The sequence below is a fragment of the Protomyctophum parallelum genome (genome assembly GCF_964188405.1).
Source record: "Protomyctophum parallelum genome assembly, chromosome: 6".
Classification (NCBI taxonomy): domain Eukaryota; kingdom Metazoa; phylum Chordata; class Actinopteri; order Myctophiformes; family Myctophidae; genus Protomyctophum; species Protomyctophum parallelum.
In genome coordinates this window covers 25,283,870-25,298,997 of record NC_139701.1, presented here as the reverse complement: position 1 = coordinate 25,298,997, position 15,128 = coordinate 25,283,870, and the positions used below count along the sequence as shown (strand labels likewise).

The 15,128-nt window shown below is 41.8% G+C and overlaps 1 protein-coding gene across 1 annotated transcript; it reads right to left on the bottom strand.

Moving 5' to 3' along the window:
- Positions 1-4,907: 4,907 nt before the first annotated feature.
- Positions 4,908-14,908, bottom strand: LOC310860206 (ATP synthase mitochondrial F1 complex assembly factor 1-like; the record flags this gene model as incomplete). The annotated part of the gene is made up of 9 exons (XM_083767007.1): positions 4,908-5,727; positions 5,804-5,911; positions 8,725-8,820; positions 8,965-9,012; positions 10,231-10,281; positions 12,604-12,666; positions 12,978-13,037; positions 14,222-14,330; positions 14,715-14,908. The coding sequence occupies 9 exons, from the start codon at positions 14,906-14,908 to the stop codon at positions 5,560-5,562; spliced, it is 897 nt and encodes a 298-aa protein (XP_083623133.1). The 3' UTR covers positions 4,908-5,559.
- Positions 14,909-15,128: the final 220 nt, after the last annotated feature.

Here is a 15,128-nt window from a genome sequence, read left to right as displayed (position 1 = left end):
CAGGACGAAGTGCTTCAGCAGCAGCGTCGCCAGGACGAAGTGCTTCAGCGTCGCCAAGACGAAGTGCTTCAGCGTCGCCAGGACGAAGTGCTTCAGCAGCAGCGTCGCCAAGACGAAGTGCTTCAGCGTCGCCAGGACGAAGTGCTTCAGCGTCGACAGGATGAAGAGCAGCAGCAGCAGTATGAAGCAGAGGAACAAAAGTCTGAATCAGGCTATTGTAAATATTCACACCATGTTGCAAAACATCCCATTCTTACCCCTTCATCAGTGCACCAGCTAACAATGGACAACGATGGAGAAGCTACGGTCAAACAACAAGCTAGGGAAGAAAGATTCTTAACGGAGCACCTATCAACTGAGGAAGATCAAGGCGGGGAGAATGAGGAAGTCTTCAACCCACCACTAAGCAATTGCCCTACCACCATTCATGTTAATAAGAAGTTCAACTGCTCTAGTCCTAGTAGAGTCAAGGTCCTCTCCGATAGCTTCTGGAAGCAGGAATACCTGGACACTTTACAGCCTAGGAGGAAATGGCAGGCCGAAAAGCCCAATCTGCAAGTTGGAGATGTCATGCTGTTGGGGGACTCTCGGGTGACAGGGGGTGGGTGGCCTACAGGAATCTTCGTCAAGGCTGATCCCGGTCACGAAAAGAAAGTGAGGAAAGTCGACGTGAAGGTCATCCGACAAGGTACTCCCAAGGTGTACTCTAGACCTGTGTCAGAAGTTGTTCTTCTTCTTCAAAAAGAGACTGTATAGTGGTATAACCAATTATACCATGCGGGGAGTGTGCTGCTTACTTTTCTAGGTAGTTCACCTTTCACCTAGTAGGCCCTATGTGTAATGGAGACCAATGTTCTTTTACTTAATTAGTAATTCTCCTCACCTGGTAGCTTCTCAAGGGTAGTTATGAGGTGATTAGTGGGTCAGAGTCAGTTCAGTTCAAGCCAGCACACTGTGAAGAGCTCTCACTGCTATGTTAAGTTAACCTTTCTATCAGGCCTTGGACAGGATAAGTCTGTAAGTTTGTGTGTTTTATTTGTTAAACTTATGGCTCTTTTAGCATATATTGGCTCTTGATATTTCTTGTAGGATGCATACAAATTACTATGTTTGGTTTATTATTTTACAGTATTTGACACAATGTTGTGTTCTCTATTCTTTCTGTATTGCAGTTTTACAATTTATTCTTCACTAAAGAACCTACACCAAGTCACTGCCTTTTGGATCTTTATTGGGAACTTGTTAGCTGTCTGCCAAGCCATACAGAATGTATACCAACGTATAGCAAGGGCAGAACAGTTGGACTTTATGACTGTGTGTGAACTAACTGGCTATAACAATAGACTGAGTGAATAACTCATTGAAGCAAAGTCGTCCCACTGAAATAACAGCGTGCCTTCCGTAGAAGTGCTTGCTTTAGGACTAAGGCACTCAGAATGTGAATGGTTTTTATGTCACTTCCCTCTGCATGGTCAGGTTTCATCTGACTGACTGAGACACAAAAAGTCATATTACTGCATTTTTTATAGGTCCATCTGCATTTCTTCTTGCATTCGTATAGTGTTTACACAACAGTTTGAGTATAGGTTACATTTTTGAATGACAACTCGTGTCTGAAATATCACATGAATTTGGGTTAACCCATTTTGGGCGGGAACCCATTTTGGTGTTAACATCATGTCTTGCTTTAGCTATTGAAAAATAGCTATTGAAAATTGAAATGTAGCTATTGAGACATGACACTTCTATACACCTATATATAGCAAAAAACAGGAAATCATCATCATAAAGGGAAAAAGGGGTGGGTGGGGGATTCAGATTTTACAGGGGCCAGTTTCGAATTGCAGCCATCCGTAGGTGCCCTTTGAGAGTGGTTTTGAAGGAGTCAAAGGATTTATTGAGCGTTGGTATAGGGCGTTCCACATTTTGGTCCCTTGGTGGCATAGGAGCGAAATTAATTTAGTCCCTTGTTTGGGCCAAATCTGGGTTGCACATGGTTTATTGAGCTCCCTCTGGTGTTGTGGGTGTGGACTTCGTTGACATTAAGTAATGTTGATGATGAAAACATGATTCCTATCATCTGCTACGAGAACAATAGTGTGTTGCCTATAGCAACCACACTAATGATTATGATTAATTAACTACTGTATGTATGTGTCCCTTTTATGCCCATATATGGAGTTCTTTGTCAGGCCTGCCCAAATATGGAGTCTATGCAGTGATGTCAGAAGTGATGTCCGCTGTGTCCCCGTTTATGCCCATATATGGAGTTCTTTGTCAGGCATACCCAAATATGGAGTCTTTTCTGTCGGTTCTGGACAACCGTGGGTTCCTGTGGGGGGGTGGAACGCGTGTGTCGAATTTGAAGTCGGTGGTGCAAACGGGTCTCAAGTTACGTGGATTTCAGACGTACGTACACACAGAGACTTGGTGCATTTATAGATAGAGGATATGTCTGATGATGATCTATTGACCCACATTATGTCACAGGGGTGTAAGAAGTTTATATGGAATAAAAAATGTGTCCGTAATAAAACTTTTGTCCAGAATAAAGTCAGGCAATTACTATAGTCTGTTTGCCTCTGGCAACCACACTAATGCAGGTGAAATGTTTGTTCAGTGGAGCACATCTCTCCACTAGGAAAGGTGGAGCTCCATTTGGACAAGTCTGATGTCATCATGATGACATTGTTACTTGTAGGTCTGTACTCTGGACCAACATATAAGTGGTGGTGTGAGCGATGTCATTTCATTATGTTACAGAACAACACTAGAGAGGTTGTGATTTACTGGCCTTGTCTTGTGTGTAAAATGTTGAGGTGGACTGAGAAGCTGAACGGACCAAGAGGACATTATGAAGCAGTGACGGTCGGACACAAGGTGTACGTGATTGGAGGGTATAACAGAAATGTGAAACTCAGTGACCATGTTGAAGTTTACGTCTACAACACAGTTTCTTTACACTGGAGCAAGTTTCCTCCGATGACACCTGGAAGAGACTGGAAGAGATTCCATGAGATTCCCGCCATGCGCTACGGCCACACAGTTGTACTGATTGAAGATTTTGTCTACCTCTGGGGAGGGTGTATTAATCAATCAATTTGTAACGTTGCACTTTACTGCAACGTGCTCTATGCATTTGATGTCAACGCCCACAGATGGTTCAAACCATTGGTTTCTGGGCCTGTTCCAGAGGGGAGGGCCAGCCACACGAGCTGTGTCTTGGGGAAGGTCATGTTTATTCATGGCGGATGCAACGAGACTGGAACCACTAATATCATGTACAAGTTGGACACCAGCACAATGGTCTGGTCTTTAATTAACACCAGAGGAACTCCACCCCTTGTTTCATATGGTCACTCTGCCACCATCATCGGGACAAAGATGTTTGTATTTGGGGGAGGGAGGATGTGGTGGGACTGGTACTACAACACCATCAGAGTGTTTGACACAGAGACCAACCACTGGCTGAACACAACTTCTATACAGCCTCTTCCAGAAGAACGTTGTTATCATTCAGCCGTTGCCTACAATGGAGAGCTGTACATATATGGTGGCTGGAAACGGGACCAGTGGTTCGATGATCTGTGGAAATTCAGTCCAGAGTCCTTGTCCTGGATGAAGGTTGAGCCCAAGGGGAAAAGACCGTCACTGACTAATATGTGCTGTTGCATGGTGGGAGATCGTATCATCCTCTTTGGAGGATTAGAAAAAACAGATAGACTGTATGTCTTAGACTTCAGTCCTAGCCTCAAGACATTATGTAAGCTAGCAGTTATTCAGTACGGTCTGGAGCAGTCCGACCTCCCACACATCATCAGGTGGGAACTGACAGCCATGACCAGGACCGGTTTGGCCATCGGGAGGACCGGGACGATTCCCGGTGGCCTGCCTCCTAGTGGCCTGCCTGGCTGTCCAAAAAAAAGAAGAAAAAAGCAGCACAGCGCTTAAGTGCGCAGCAAAAACAAAACTCAGGCCAGCCACAGACTCAGTCAATTTCAATTCAATTCGGCGCGGACCCCCGCGGTTGTTTTGACGGTTGCCACATTTGTATGTCTGTATGACTGTATGTCTTAGACTTCAGTCCTAGCCTCAAGACATTATGTAAGCTAGCAGTTAATCAGTACGGTCTGGAGCAGTCCGACCTCCCACACGACATCAGGTGGGAACTGACAGCCATGACTACCAACAGCAACAACTGGAACAAATAACGTGCGTGTTCTCACTGGATGCTGAAGATCTTCATATAATGGCAACACATGAGCAGCCATAGCTGAATGGGTAGAGATGCCGCTTGGGAAAACCAGGGGTCTATTCCTGACCCCCGCTATGTGTCAAGGTGTCCCTGAGCAAGAAACACTTAATACAAGACACTTGGTCATACTGTAACTAACACTTGACATACATAACAGTTGACATAAAATTTCCAAAATATCTACTGTATACATACATGAGCACAAAGCCCTCCTTCATTTACGTATTTGTGTGAGCTTTTGTTCTGGCCCTGGCCTCACTGCTTGAAGCGTGCCATGTTATTCATAAAAAGAAAGAGGCTAAATTGGATGTTTTCTTCACAGATGACCAGTAGCCTAATTATCCGTGGCAGTTATGTTTGTTAGTGCAATGCATGGTGCTGGGGCCAATGGCAGCCTTCGTCTACCGTGATGTTTCTCGGTGCACACTGCCTGGCTGGTGGAAACGTGTGAATTCCGTTTGTGTCCGAGCATAGGCACGGTAACGCCCCGCCTGCCTGTGATTGGCCTACCGACACTGTCCTCCGACGTGGATATGCTGGATCATGATGCCTGGATAGTCTGATGCGAGTTTACTCCGTGGTGGGAAATAATACTACTACTAATAGTAGTATGGTATGATACAAGAGAACGCTAACTTGCCCAGGCGGTGGCGTAACCGTCTGGGCACCCGACTGGTGATCCAGTCGCAGTGTGCTGCGGGTTCGACTCCCGAGCCCGACACGGCCTTTACTGCATGTCATCCCCCCCCATCTCTCTCCCGTTTCCTGTCAGCCTACTGTCTGTCCCTTCAAAAAACCAATAAAAGGTGTAAGCCGCAAAAAAAACAAAAAAAAAAGAGAACGCTAACTTGTAAGTTTTATTTTTGTAGAAGAGGCAAACTAATATTGTTTATTCCGTTTGCTTTGATGGAATAATTGATTGAACATGCACGCCATAATATGATTTGATTTGGGTGTGTTGTAAAATAAAGTGTTTGTGTTGTGTAATTTGTTTGTATGTGTAAACTTGAAACATTATTGTACTATAAAAACAAAAAAGGTCTATTTTCCCTTCATCTTTATCCTTTTTAGTGTAATAGTATTAGTTTACTATAATTAGATTAATACAGGACAATCAACACTATCAAAGCAAACGGCATAAACAATTTTGCCTTTTCTACAAAAATAAAACGTACAAGTTAGTTACAAGGCTGCATTCTGTCGCGCATGTCAAACTGTCATTCTCTTGTAGCCTATTATTTATTTCTCAATCTCACCACGGAGTTCAAGAATCAATGAAGTAGAAGTAGTATCTCTCTCTAGTATCATACTGAAGGTCCCAGTCCACTCAGCTCCAGTTCAGCGATGACAGACATATGTTTGAAGTCCGTTTGACTGTGGTTGAACGCCTCCACCAATCGGAACGTCTCCTGCCTCTGCGTGCCGTAGAACAGCTGCACCTGATTGGCCAGGCACTGGGCCTGGTGGACGCTCTGGAAAAAGGGGAAGTGGTCAGAATGGTACATTTAACTGATTTGAACATTAATATTCTGGCCATGCATTGCTTACTATGAACTTTTGGTCCATCTCTGCAGTCATGAGGATGATTCCCTTGTCTTTGCTGAGCTCAGGATAGTGGTAGAGAATCAACTGGCTGGGTGCGTGCTCTCCTAGGGTCTAACATAACATAGCATAATTAATAACAAACAACATTATAACACATAAAATAACATAATAAAATACAGACTCATGGGGTCTCAATCATTAAAAGATTCACTGTCATTGACGAGTATACTCTTCAATTCAAATCCATTCACTCACTGCCATGCCATTGACAAGTATTCTAATTACCGGTAGCCAATTAAGGGTTTTTATGTATTAGTTACATCGTGTTCGTATGCAATGTATGAATGCCTCGCAGTTGCTAGTCGATCGATAAAACCGGAAATGAAAAAGTGCGGCCCCATCCGCCTCGATGTAAACAGATTATTTAAATGCATTTATCTCAGATTATTTTCCCAGATTGCGTTTTTTGCGGTTACAAAATGTGTGTTTCGAGTGAGTTAAATAAAGTAATAAACCTAACCCTAACCATACTTTTGATCACGTGACACAGACCCAAACCACACCATTGCTAGTTGTCGTAACTCCTTGCAACAAAACAGTTTTAAGGATATATGAATGAAACTTTATTGACAGCCGTAGGCAGTAGAAGACAAACAACAATAAAACATACACATACAACTCTAAAAATCTCTCGTAAAAAAAAATATCTATAAGAGGCACTCATACCAATGTTTCCACATCAAAGAGCGGTATCTAACAGTGCTAAACCTAGGATTAGTCAACGCCGTAATCACGTTATGTGACCCATCAAGTCTGCTTTTAAAGCTGAACATGAGGTTTCTCAAGAGAGCCTGGAAGGTGGTTAGACCAGAGTCACAGAAGAGCTGACTAGCACTGCCACCCTATAGGCTTCTTCAGGAGAATCCTGAGAGCATCATTATAAGCCACCTTTAGCTTGCACAGACTCTCTTTTTTATAATTCACCCATAAGGGGGCTGTATACAGGGGGGTGCAGTACGCTCTAAATAGGTTAACCTTGACCTCGACTGAACAGTAGTGAAATTTCCTGGCTAACATATTAGCTTGGGCATAGAGCATTCTTCGCCGTCTATACATCATCTTCCATCTTATCTGTAATGATGTGCCCCAAATATTTACAACTGCTGCATACAGAGAGGGTTTGATCCGACAAGTAGAACACTGGAAAATGTTGTTTGTGATCCTCCTTGGTCCTGCAAATGACTACCACACTCTTTTTGGCATTGTTTATGACGTCATACGTGACCCCATAATCAGAGCAAATGTTCAGTAGCTGCTGGAACCCAGCACTACACAGGGAAACATACCAATGCAACTCCTTGTAACAGCCATTGGGGATAATGGTTCTCGCAACCATTTGATTGCAAGGAGTTACCAACAGTCATTAAGACATGCGAATCCCTTGACTCCTTGAAAACCGCTCTCAAAGGGCATCTACGGACGGCTGCAATTCGAAACTGGCCCCCGTAAAATCTAAATCCCCCCCCCCACCCCTTTTCCCCCTCACTGTATACGTTAATTTTCCCTTTTTACCTCCTTTATGATGAATTCCTGTTCTGTTCTTTGACTATATAGAAGTGTCTATTTGTACGTCTCTAAATGGTTTGATGAATTGAACAAGGTGGACCCTCTTGTAAACAAGTGTAATGCTTAATTGGGTCGTCCACTCACAGTTAACAGTCTTTGTATTGAGTTTGTGCTTGAAATGTACTGTAATTCTGCAAACTGTTAATAAATATTTCAATCAATCAATCAAAAAGGTTGCATGGCAAATGATTGGTGTGGTTTGGGTGGCCTTACATAGCCGTTGTTTACTTCCGATACACTGGCCAGGAATTTTTGGCCTTGAAAATAAGAAAAGATCGTGGCACTGGCGGAAGAATGAATTAAATACATGGCAGTGAATGTTTTAAATGCCTTCCATGGAACTTCATCCATCTCCAGTTTGCCTTCCAGTGTTTTCAGTGCCTGAATGCTGATGAATCTACCAGCTGGAATTACTGGACAAGGAAGTGGCCCATTAGTCTCCCATAGCCAGACAACTATTCCACAAACTCACTGCTATCAAACATCTCCGAATGCTATAGTCTCACACAGACGGCTGTTCATACAGTAGCTACTGTGAAGGCAGTACTGCTGTATGGGGCCGAGACATGGACCCTCACAGTACAACAGGAAAAAGCCCTGGATGGACGGACCGCATAAGAAATGTGGACCTACCACGGGTCACGGACAAAGTCAGAGAGAGAAGGATGAGGCTAGCAGGGCACTGCGTCAGGCACCCAGAACTTGAGGCAAGTAAATTGACCCTATGGGAGCCAACCCCAGGCAAAGCCAGGAGGGGAAAACAGAGTACCACCTATGTAGACATGCTGCGGTGTGACAGCTTGGCTGACAACACTGCATAGCTCAAGAACCTGATGTTGGATAGGAAATTGTGGATCCAGGAATCCCAAGTTGGTGTTGGCTAGACCTAACTCTCGCAGCAACTAACTAACTAATAGTCTGGAACTACACCTCCCGAAAGCAGAGAAAGGAAGCAGTCATCCGTTTATAATTTCCATCAATACGTTTTAAATATCTTCATAATTTTTTAATTTCCATTTCTGATAAGCAGCAGCAGATTAATTTGACTTACAGTAGGACAAATCTACACAACTGCAAAGATGAAACAGAAGCTTGGAGGAGGCGAAATACGTGCTATACTCGCAGATGGTTTTCAGTGCTTCCTTTGCACAGCCTGTATGATTTGGCTTCAGAGACTAGTGACCCATCATATCCTATCCCTATAGTATAAAACACACTTTTGACATCAGCCAATGAGAACGGCCCGTGGGCGTACCTGGACATTGACACTAGCCAATGAGAACGGCCTGTGAGTGTACCTGAACGTTGATGAGGGAGCTGAAGTGAAGTTCATGCCCCGCCCACTGACCCAGGAAGAACTCATATCCTTCCTGCTGAGGCAACGCGTACAGGAACTACACAGGAAGACATATATGGTCATTAAGGAAATTAATCAAATGAATGTAAATCTTTGATGTTCTCACAAGTATAGCTGTGTGTGTGTGTGTGTGTGTGTGTGTGTGTGTGTGTGTGTGTGTGTGTGTGTGTGTGTGTCTTACCACTGGACAAGATGTGGCTCTGTTGAACATTACTTCAAATGTCTGGGTCTGTATATGGATGGAAGATCTTGTGTAAGGAGCGAAAACAGTAACATTTTCAGAAATTCGCACATTCGCCACTGATGCGGAAGCTTGCATCGAGCGAATGATCGCACAAATAAATTGCATCGCTAATTCGCCAGTGTGTTTTTGTGGCTTTCGCCTTCATTTTATATTTTTTATGGAGGGACAGACAGTAGGCTGACAGGAAATGGGGAGAGCGATGACATGCAGTAAAGGCCGCCGGGAGTGTGGACACCTGATGACCTCAATTTCCTCCAGGTCAAGGCTGTATTCATTAGAAACGGATTATAATCAACATCGCATCTTTGATGTATTCAAACAATTCAAACAATGTTTAGTACGGGCAGAAATCACGGACACGTTTCGACCGGAGCCTTGTTAAACATTAGTCATGATGAGCGTTAATTGTTATTAATGTTGAGGAAGGCTCCAGCAGAAATGTGTCCTGTGTGCCCATAAACATTAACAATATAACAGAAGGACATTTAATGAGTGCTGGTGATGGTTTTGTTTTACTAGAGCTTTTTGTGAACAGTGCACACGATAATACTAGTTATGACGAGGGCTCACATTCCTGTTGAAGTGTGGTTGTCACTGGATCATGTATGAACCACACTGATGTGATATAACATACATACCATAGTATGATGATTATGAACTACAGTGATGTGATATCACATACATACCATAGTATGATGATTATGAACTACAGTGATGTGATATCACATACATACCATAGTATGATGATTATGAACTACAGTGATGTGATATCACATACATACCATAGTATGATGATTATGAACTACAGTGATGTGATATAACATACATACCATAGTATGATGATTATGAACCACACTGATGTGATATCACATACATACCATAGTATGATGATTATGAACTACAGTGATGTGATATAACATACATACCATAGTATGATGATTATGAACTACAGTGATGTGATATAACATACATACCATAGTATGATGATTATGAACTACAGTGATGTGATATAACATACATACCATAGTATGATGATTATGAACCACACTGATGTGATATAACATACATACCATAGTATGATGATTATGAACTACAGTGATGTGATGTCACATACATACCATAGTATGATGATTATGAACTGCAGTGATGTGATATCATTAGCACTGAAACAATGTGTAATGTGTACAATGTGTAAAAGCTCACCGGTATGACTGCGCTGATTGTGTCCTTAGTTGAATAATACTTCATCCAAAGCTAAAAGAGACAAAATAGATTCCATGTTATTAACATTTACATATAATTTGTAATTATTCTGTGTCATATTATTAACATTAAACATCAAAGTTAATCAAAAGACAGATGTTTGGTTCAATGACAGATACTGTACAACATATATGTCAAACTCAAGGCCCGGGGGCCAAATCAGGCCCGTGAATGAATTATCTTTGGCCCGCGGGATGATATTTAATTAGTATTAGAACTGGCCCTCTGATATATTGCACGGACCACCACAATACTACAAGTCCCACAATGCACTGCGAGTGCATTGTCACGTATCGAGGGTGCGTCTTCTCTTCACTATTGATCAGCAGTGAAAGTATATCACTTGTGGTCGACTTTCAGCTACCCCTCTACACAAAAATGGCCCGTGTGTTGAAACACAGTCCGGCCCTCGACTTGTACCAATTTCTTTATTTTGGCCCACTGTGTATTTGAGTTTGACATCCCTGCTGTACAACATCTCCAGAATGATAGATACACAATAAGGTTTTGACATCATATACCTGTATATTAAATAGATACATTTAAATAAACTCCCCTTATCTAGCTTTAAATCAAGACAGGCCAATAAGAGAAGACCAGGATTAAATCAGTCCAGTGCGTGCGCACACGCGCACACACACACACACACACACACACACACACACACTTTACAAAAAATTGTCGAAATCGAATTTCATGATATAGGTCCTTTAAATGTGTTTAGTGTCTGTTATCCTTGATTTTATTATCATGCTGCTCTTTTGCCATGTTCTGTAAAGCACGTTGTAACCTGGTTTAGAAAAGCTCTAAACGGCCCAGGCCGTAGCGTAACGGTCTGGGCACCGGACTGGTAATCCAGTCGCAGTGTGCCGCGGGTTCGACTCCCGGACCCGACACGGCCTTTACTGCATGTCATCCCCCCATCTCTCTCCCGTTTCCTGTCAGCCTACTGTCTGTCCCTTCAAAAATCAATAAAAAGGCGTAAGCCGCAAAAAAAATATCTTAAAAAAAAAAAAAAAAAGCTCTAAACCAGGTTAAAACCAGCCCTCTTGTGTATCCACAAAAGGGCAATATGACTCCACATACGGTATACTCCTAGTTTCTACAAAAAGTAATGTGTCTCCAGTTCATCACAACACATGGGCAGTGTTCACACTGTAGGCAAATCCCAATTTAAATGTGAGCTTTAGGACCGATCTCATCTTTGGTTTGGTTAGTTGTGATGTATCATGTATATAATAGGGATATTATATCCTGATATATAATATCAGATTATGTAGTGTCATTATGTCATACCAGTAAGACACCCTGAGGGCGTGCGCGCATCCGCCTGGGTAACGGCAGATTATTTTAGCATGGGGATTTGGCATGGGGGGTCAGATCAACATATGGTATGAATTATGTACTGACCATATATGGGGCGTGTCTTGAGTGTACAGGGTTTGATGAGGTAAGATCAATATATGGAAATGTCAGAACAGGAAGGACAGGTGGGGGAGATCAACATATGGAATGTCAGAACAAGTCAGCTCCATATAATATATGGAGAGTTCTACATGAGGATCTCCATATTATGGAGATCCTCAAGTAGAACTCTCCTGAAACAGATTTGAGGTCAGATGTAGAGTTGCTCCATATATGCAGATATGGAAATCTACGGGTCTCCATGATGTCACAAGGCATGACCATATATAGGTTTTCATAGTAAATGTGACCTTAGTTGCAAATAATATCAGACCGACCTCAGAAATCTGATCTCTGGTGTGGTTGTGAATGATAACAGCTATTGTTGCTGTCGGGAGGAAACCACCGAACTCCATTTTTGATTATTATAATTTATTGTTTTCGCATAAATCTGTGCTATTGAACTTATTGAGCGCTTGGGACAAAACCTCTTAACTCCATTGGACCCTCAAACAGCGGCCTCTACCACCTCTTCCGCTCTCATGGAAGCAATTGACAATATATAAAGTCACAACACCAACTTTGATGAGGCAGTATTGCTATTGCAAAATATAAGGTTTTCTTAATTTCCTGAAAAATGTATATTTTTCATTTCCTGAAAAATGAACATTTTGGAGTTAAGTGGTTTCTTCCCTCCAGCAGAGATATAGATTATATTCAGACTGAGCTCAGAAATCTCATCTGATCTGGTTGTGAATGATATAATACTGTATTATATCATCATACAGATGTACAGTAATATATAACATTCATACCGACATCAGAGATCTCTGGTCTTGTTGTGAATGATATAATACAGATACAGTATGCAGTACTATGTACATGGATATATAATATATTCACACTGACCTCAGAGATCTCATCTCTAGTGTTGTTGTGAATCATTTCCAGGTTCAGGATGGATCCCAGCGTCTGAACAGGAAACAACTAATTCATCACACGGCGAACATTTTGCTCTGACATCACACACTGTGTGTTAAGGTTGCAATTAACATTTATTGGATTAACCCATTAAGAACTGAGGCCCATTCAAAAATAATCTTCTAAATCCTAACAGTTTCCCGAAACACCTATTTTTCTAGATCAGTGGTTCTCAAGCTTTTTCATATCATGGACCCCCAAAATATTATGCATTTGGCTGTCAACCCTCATCTCAAAACATTTTGTGCCAGGGACCACAGAAGCAAACATCAGAGTTGAAAATGTGGTTATTATTTTTTTACCTTGTCTTTAGTAAAGCCTCCAGAGTGTCCTCCTGTAGAGTGTTGGTCTCTCTTGTCCAACTATAAAAAGATCAACGTTTAAATTCATCATTCATCAACAGCGTTCATATTATCTAGATCTATATCATAAGCTTGTAAACATTATTTAGCATTTTAGAAAATTATTTTACATTTAATTAATGTAATTACATTATCTGCTGTCAGTTGTTTTTAGAACACCACAATACTGCCTCATCAAAGTCTGTATGGTGACTTAACTTTATGGATTGTAAGATGCATACAATGAATGTGTCCTATTATCATACTTTTACCCAAATGCAACACAAGTGGAGTTAGGTTTAAGTTTTTGACCTTTAATTTGACTTCGTCTCAATGATGGAAAAAATAACTATCTCCAAAGTTGAAGTCAGCTGGTTTGACCGACAGTTTTGAGGATTCAATGGAGTTACGAGAAGAAGCGCTTTTTGATGCTTTGTTCAATATTTGCAAAACCCACACACAGATGTGCAAGGTGTTTAATAGCACTTGATGTATTAAAAAAAATAAAAAAGTTGAAAGATGGAGATAGCAGTGCACGGCAGCACCAACTTGAAAATGCTGAATTTTGATCAGATGATTGTACAAGCATGTAGATACATTTTGGGCACAACTGACTGAACAACACATACTTAATTCCAACGGATGTACCGTCATAAATCAATTCACATGACCAGTAAAAATTATTGCACATAAACACTTCCATATTGTCCGTATACTGTATATCCATATAGTGTCTGTCAAAGGTACTGCTGCTGTGTACAGAAGAGGAGGTTTGGGGTTCCATGGAGGATTGAAATTACAGACCCCTGGTTGTAGATGGAGGGTCTCCATGGAGTATGGCTAGTGCAGTCTGTACTAATAAATATTAATCCTGTAATCTCTGTGTCTCCCTCCCTCTTGTCTCTGTTTTCATCTCAGTCGAGGGTGACGCAGATAGTCGCCCACATAGAACCAGGTTCTGTTCCATGTTCCAGCTCATGGGGGAATGCTGGGTCTCTGTGTAGACTACTAGAGTATGGTGTAGACCTGTTCTACATGTAAAACATCTTTAGATAACTTGTTTAGAACTTTTTATTTGGCACTATATAAATAACATGGATTTCAATAGATGGTGTACTGTTTTGCTGATTAGCTAACTCTAGTTATGATAATATGATAGTTGGAAATACACATTTATGTTAAATCAGTTTTAGCAGGCAGCATACCTTCTGCTCCATCATTCTGACAAACTCTGCTTGTTTGGAGTGTCCAATAAGTTCATTCTTTACTTCATGATGTTTCTCCAGTCGTGCCTTGAACTCCTGGGGTTTGGCACTAAAATGTAATATAGGTGGAATTAGAGATTTCCAGCTGGTGGTGATTACAATTTTTAATTAACATTTCTCAGTAGAAAATAGTGCCATGTTTAGTTTATTCATAAAATATGTTTGTTTCATTCTGACAGGATGGTGCACACAAGTTGAGAAACAACGACATCTACTGGGCCGTTGGAGCATTGCAGGGACTAAAAAGGTGACGGGTCTAAAAATGTTTAACACAACATAACGGCAACGCGGTCTAATTATCTATTTGTTATTCAAACACTGTTAACAGTTTCACGGAGACTGTTTTGAATCACAATAAAATTAGTTTAGAACATTTGAAGCAAGTTGCTGTTCAGCCTTGTTTAAAGTTAACCATGTTAGCATATTAGCTTACCTGCGCAGCCTGCGGATCTTGTCTTGGTATTTGTTGTAATAAGGATTGTCATCCAGCGTCTCTGGACGCAGCTTGACGCAGAAGGTTCTGAAGTGGGTCGGAACCAGACCAGGGATGAGGGGAGTGATGCCTGCGCTTCTGACCGCTAACATCCCACGATACCAACAGGACATCTGCACCATGGCCGCCGCCATCTTACATTCACTCCCCAATGAATAGTCCGACTGGGAACGTTACGTTTTCACTATTTGTTCCGGGGTTCTACAACAACACAGAGAAGGAAAATCAAAATGGGCAGGGGTGAGGTGGGTTCGGGTAGTGAGGCCAAGTAGTAGCCTAACCAGTTTGTATTGGGATGTTTGGAGCCTATAGTTTAAAGGGCCTTTTGAGGTGCTGTACCAGAAGTAGGCTACC